Raw genomic sequence first — 6,000 nt, 5'->3', positions numbered from 1 at the left:
CAGATTATGTATTTTTTTTTTCTTGATCATGGATCAGCTGATCAATGGGGATGTTTGTAAATTGATCGGCAGGGTTCGGACAATCAGGGATGAAAATGTGGCACAAATTAAGGAAGAACAGCTAATTTCTTCAATGACCAATGAAACAAATAAACAGAACAAAGGTTACATCTAGTTGTGCACACAGCACAGGGACCCACTAACACAGTCTGAGGCTTCCCCGGAGCGGGGAGTGGATGAGGAGCGGAGGAAGAGACAGAGGAAAAGAAAGAGAGAGAGCGCGCAGTGTTTCCCACCGCTGCACAGCTGTTGTACTCCAGTTTCTCTGAGGAGGATGTAGGAGCCGGATGGAGAGGAAGACTCCTAAAACCACCTCAGACAAGCTCAAAACATCTCAAATAAAATTATCTTGCACATTTAGAGGCTCTCTATTGTTTGGTCCGCGGATGGACTCCAGACTCCATATCGGACCGGTGGTTCCGACACCGGACCCGACCGGCAGCGTACCTTGGAATATCAGCTCCATCAACCCGCACCGGCTCATGGAGGTGTCTCCGGTGGCTCCAGCTGTAAGTGTCCGCATCTGTTTCCTGTTTGCAGCCGATTTGAGCGCAACAGCTATCTGCGTGATCGGAGAGCTGCTGTGCGCTTCTGAAATGCGCATCAGATTCTGATCCAGAGCTGCCAAATCCAGTTCAACACAGCTGGAAAAAACCGGGGGAATGTTGATTTAAACATTTTATTTTTATTGATACAATTTTCTACCGTCTTGTAAAATATTTAGATATTTTTAGGTGGATATTATTGGAAGAACATAATCATAATTTAAAACTGATCGTAGAAAGTGGAGGATTAACCAGCCGTGAGTGGATGCTGGATACTTGAATGATTGACGGATCTTGTTGCTCCGCTCTTCTCATTCATAACTGCACCTGAATGGAGGCAGGAGTGCGGGGGTTCCTCCTCCATGTCTTGTAAAACACAAACAAAAGAAAACTGCCATGACTGCGTGCAGCTATGCGTGACTGACGTTCCCAAAGAGCGCATTTCCATACCTGAAGGTACAGCCACATATATAACACTCTGTGGTATGGTCTCTTTTCTCACGGTGAATTTCACAGAGCCATTCATATATATATATATTTTTTTTTTTGTCATATTTTCGTGCTATTCTGAGTCTATAATTGCCTGTAATTGTTTTGTCTGCTGTAAATGTTAACCTTTTGGTTGTCTGCATTTCCGAAGTTTCTTTAGGGAGGGAAATGTCATTGAACAGAAAGATAAGTGAAACGATACAAACTTAACAAACATTTGGCAGCATAAAAAAGTGAAAAGTGAAACAGGGATGAGAAATTGTATATTTTCTTAATGTTTTTGGTAAATTTCAACCATTCTGCATTTTCTACCTTCAAATCCTGTCAATAACTCTCCATTACTTCCAGCTATGAATTTAAAACTTTAACCCATAGCCATTCAAATATCATCATTTTTATTTATTAATCTTTAAGACATTAATAAACCTTTTTCATTTAACCTTTTGATATTAAATTCATCATGAAAAATACTGCTAAAAGGTGCATATTTTGAAAATGCTAATATTTATCCATGTAGAAATGTGGATTTGAGTTTTTGGAATAAATCCAACAAGCTGACTTTTATTTTGTTTTTGTAATAACGTGGTTAACCCCTGTTAATCTATATTATCATATTGTCATAATACTGAACTATGTAGTTTTGATTTTTTTTCTTCCTGTTATTCAGAGGAGTTTTAACAATGTTTTACCGTAAATCTACATTTACAAACTTTGCTGTTTTGAACATTAAGCATGTTTAATGTTTTAGATTTTTGTAATCTGAGCCGTGGTGAGTGAGGCACAGTGTAGTAGTGAGTAAATGCCAGGAAACGTCACATATCTGAATAAAAGCACAAGGTGTGTTTTTAAATATCACAATATCCGTCAAATGATGCAGCTAGCTTAGCAGCAAGAGACGTGGAAGGCAGTAATTTAAACATGATTTCAGAGTAAAATATGTGCATACATCACATGTCAGCCTGTAATTCCTGCCTGTCATTAATTTTGCTACTGATTATTTGAAGAAAAGCTTATTTATAAGACTAGAGTCTCAAACTACGAGTGTAAGTCAAGGCACAAGCCTTTAAGTCACAAGCTTTAGTCAAGTCTGAAGTTTTTTTGTTTTTCACATCAACTTGAGATCTAGTCTCTCCATCTGTCTCTGTGCCTGACGTTTTCAGAATAAACCGACTAGAGGGAGATTTTGAGGCATTTTGACAGCAGATGATCTGTTTTTCAGGGTCCACTGTAAAAAAGAAAAGTTGCTTTTTGACACCAATAAAAACTATTTCATTACAAGAACTCATTTAGCCTTGATCAAGGGTCATAACCTCACACATTTCCTAAAATCTGATAGGTCAAAATGCAGATTAAAATCCAAATAGTTGGAAGCAGAGAATAACACAAAGCTTTTGTTTTGGTATATGTGAGATGTGTGCTTTTTTTTTAACCATTCATGGCCGTAATTCATGAAAATACTTGACTACAACTAAAAATGCACCATGGTTTAAGTTCATGGGCTCACAATTGTTTGTTTGCATGAGAGAAATGAAAGTAGGAAGCAAGAAGACAATAATGTTTCTCTATGAAGAGGAGATCTGACGAGGCAAACTGACCAGGAGCCAAACACAAAATGGTTGATCAAGTGGCCAAACATTAGTTAAGTTCCCAAATCTTTGCTTTTTCTGAATTTGGATTCTTTATCCTGTGGGATAAAATATTACAATTTTAACATGCACCAATCAGGCATAATATGTTGCTTCCAAAAGCAACACATGGTCTCCTTCTTCTTTATTCCCATGATGCATCCTGGCGCCATGTTTTCCCTAAAAACATAGACAATTTCCAAAAACATTTTTTTTGTAGTCAGTGTTTTTACTTCTGTAAACAACGAGCTGCTCTCACCGTTCTTCTTCTGCGTATGCAGGCTGTCTCGAAGTCTCAAATTGTTCACACAGAAGTCTGATTGCAGTCACTTTTAGTTAGTAGTTTGAAAGACAAGGTTAAAAAAAAAAAAAGCAAAACTCCAATTTGAGCATCAAGACCTGCTGAGTGAACGCAGCCCCAACAATCTGCTTCAAAATGTGACTCAAGATGAGTTCTTAAACATTTCCAACCCAACCAGCGTTAACGCCTTCAGCAACCAGCCTGCCTGCAGGATCGGACCACGCTGGCCAGCCTTCAGTCCCCATTAGCAACAATTAACCTTTGACCTTGCCGTTGGTTCAACACTGTTCCTTTTCTGAGCAGCAGCAGACTGGCATAAGAGCTGCAGTTTCAGAGACGCTCTGACTATTCTGGTTTTCACAGTTTGGCTCTTTTCACTCGAATCTTTATGGATTCCCATTTTCCTGCTTCAACACATTAAATTTGATGACATAATGAACTTTATTAAGCACTTGGTGCCTGATAAAGTTCACTTACTGATAGGTGCTCTGATGTTATTCATATCACCTCTCACTGGTCATATTTTGATCAATAATTGGTGCATTTTTATAGACTAAATATAGACAAAATAGTCCTAAAAAACATGTCCATGATATTTATTATTAGACCTATAAAGTTGGTGGTTGTGTTGAAAATCCAACATGTGTGCTTTCCATTTTGTGAAGTAAATATTTTAGTCTAAGAGTCATCTCAGTGTCTGAGAGTGGGATTACACCGTGTGTAATAATCCACAGGCTGGAGGGGATCCTTCAGCTCCACACTGGACCTGAACTGAGTCCAAACCATGAAGAGAAAATATCAAATGTTTGCTCAGCAGGAGCCCAGACACACATCAGAAAAGAAAAATATCTGACAGATGTAGGTTTCGTCACTGCAGCTTCTTTAAGGACAAGTTTATGTATTTTCACATCCACTTTTAGGCCGTACTCTAGTCATAGAGCAAAAAGACAGGTCAATAAAATAAATATGGGGTTTTCAACATTACAAGCCAGCAATGTTGTATTTTTTAGCATTTCAACACATTTTCTTGTGGACGTTTCCACTCTAAGGACTAAAGAATTGACTTCAGAATTGTAATCAGAGTCAAATGGCTGCAAGAGCTGATCAACAAATACTGGTTACCCATCATTAATTTTGAATTTAAAGGGGACCTATTGTTCAAAATTTTATTTTTTAAAATGTTTTTATGCTTCCATTTGGGTCCCAACTTTGGCTGATAATTTAATCCTTTTTTGTGTTTGCAAAATGAGCCGTTTCAAAATCCTCCAGAATGTGACGTCACAAATCAGCAGACGTCCCTGTTACCTAGCAACCCCAGCAGAGCCCAGCTCTGTTACCTAGCAACCCAAGTGATGCTCCAGCTCATTTGGTCAGCTGGTTTCACCGCTGTATGCGCTGCTCAACAGGTGCTGGAAAAGTGTTTTGTTGACTTAACATCCAGAAAACTGCTTGCAGCATTCTGGTTGGATGTGCAGAAGGCTATACTTATGCTTTTCAAAGATGTATGGTTGTATAGTTGTGTATCTGTTTGCAGCCATTTTCATGTGTGAGTGTAAATGTTGAGTTGGGGGCATAGCCAGCAGCAGCTTATTTGAATTTAAAGTGACAAGTAGCCCTAAAACAGGTGCTGAAAACAGGCAGAACTGACCAGACTAAAATCTCACTATCTAAGAATAATTCTCTACAAAAAATGCTTTGTGTAGTTTATTATATTATACTTATTATAACCTGATTAAAGAAGTATAATGGTCACATTTAAAACATGGATGTGGAGTCAAAATGTAATTTCTGCCCAATTCGATTCACCCACAGTTACCAGTTCGTTAAGGATCCAGCTCATTTCTGGAAAACTTCAGTCTTTTTTTTTTGCCGTACAGGTTGGCTAATTTAGGCCTTGCTTTCAAAGAGTGGCTGATTCTGTGGTCATTGGGGGAGCAGCTCATACAGTATTCATTACCCTTAATGAGACAAATGAAGAAAATGGGAGATTAATATATGGAGAGAACAGAAAGCCGTGCAGAAACTGGAGGGAAACTGCCGGGATGGCTGGAACATCCATTCTGAACAACATAGTTATTCTGTCTTTAAAAGAATGAAATAATTACTAAAAAAAAAGCATTTATCAGACAACCACTTTGCTGCTGGTTCTGCAGAATTTCCCCTCTGAGGAACAACAAAGGATATTTCTGTTTTATTCAAACAGTACAGGCTAATAGGTTTCTTAAAAATCAAAATTTTCATCCCTTTAGGTTTATTCGTCTGCTTTCCTCCCGACTGGAACAAGCAACCCAGACTGAATGAGTGCGTCAATCAGAGGGACCTCTAGTGGCTTTGTTAGGAAGTGCATGCAAAGTTATTGGTAGATTTGTTCAAAAACAAATAAGGATGTGTTAATATGTGATTATTTGAATTTAACTGTAAAGTCTTTTAACATCATTTACTGGTGGTGCACTTTCTTTTGAAGTTGGCAGCTCCTCGACTTAGAGACGTTGTGTGAAGTTAAGTGTTTCTCTAATCAGACTCCAGCATTTGAGGCATTTGAACCTTTCAAACAGCGACTGAAAGCAAAAGAGTCCAAAAGACTGTTATCACAAAGTGTCATTTACACTTTTAATGCAAAGTTTACACTTCTAGCAGACTTTTAATTCAACTTTTAGTACAACTTTGTGTTAAAAGTGTTATTATTTACCGAATGACACTTTGACAACAGTTGTAATCATTCATGAAGGCCATTTTATGTTCATAATAGCTGTTATTTCATGTTTATGACAGTATGATGTCAGTCTTATGGACATCCTTTCAAATAAAGTGTTACACTGCTCCTTAATCAGTTTTTGGGTTGTTTTCAACAGCATTGCACAGGTAGAAAAGTGAACTCGTCATGTTAGAAACAATTGAAAATATGAGATTTTAACTGAGCCGAGGAAGTCAAACTAAATCTTGACTTTGTGTACTTACTCTTCAGAAGTTATTTTCTCCC

At 38.0% G+C, this 6,000-nt stretch overlaps 1 protein-coding gene across 1 annotated transcript in view; it reads left to right on the top strand.

Moving 5' to 3' along the window:
- Window positions 1–413: 413 nt before the first annotated feature.
- The window catches only part of LOC122823264 (melanopsin-A-like), a 29,571-nt gene continuing 23,984 nt past the window's right edge, over window positions 414–6,000 (top strand). Inside the window, exon 1 of the mRNA XM_044102699.1 lies at window positions 414–569. Coding sequence (XP_043958634.1) covers window positions 447–569 — 123 coding nt within the window. The 5' untranslated portion in view covers window positions 414–446. The remainder of the gene's footprint in view (window positions 570–6,000) is intronic.

The sequence above is a fragment of the Gambusia affinis genome, linkage group LG20 (assembly GCF_019740435.1).
Source record: "Gambusia affinis linkage group LG20, SWU_Gaff_1.0, whole genome shotgun sequence".
In the NCBI taxonomy this organism is placed as follows: domain Eukaryota; kingdom Metazoa; phylum Chordata; class Actinopteri; order Cyprinodontiformes; family Poeciliidae; genus Gambusia; species Gambusia affinis.
This window is presented reverse-complemented; position numbering and strand designations above follow the sequence as displayed.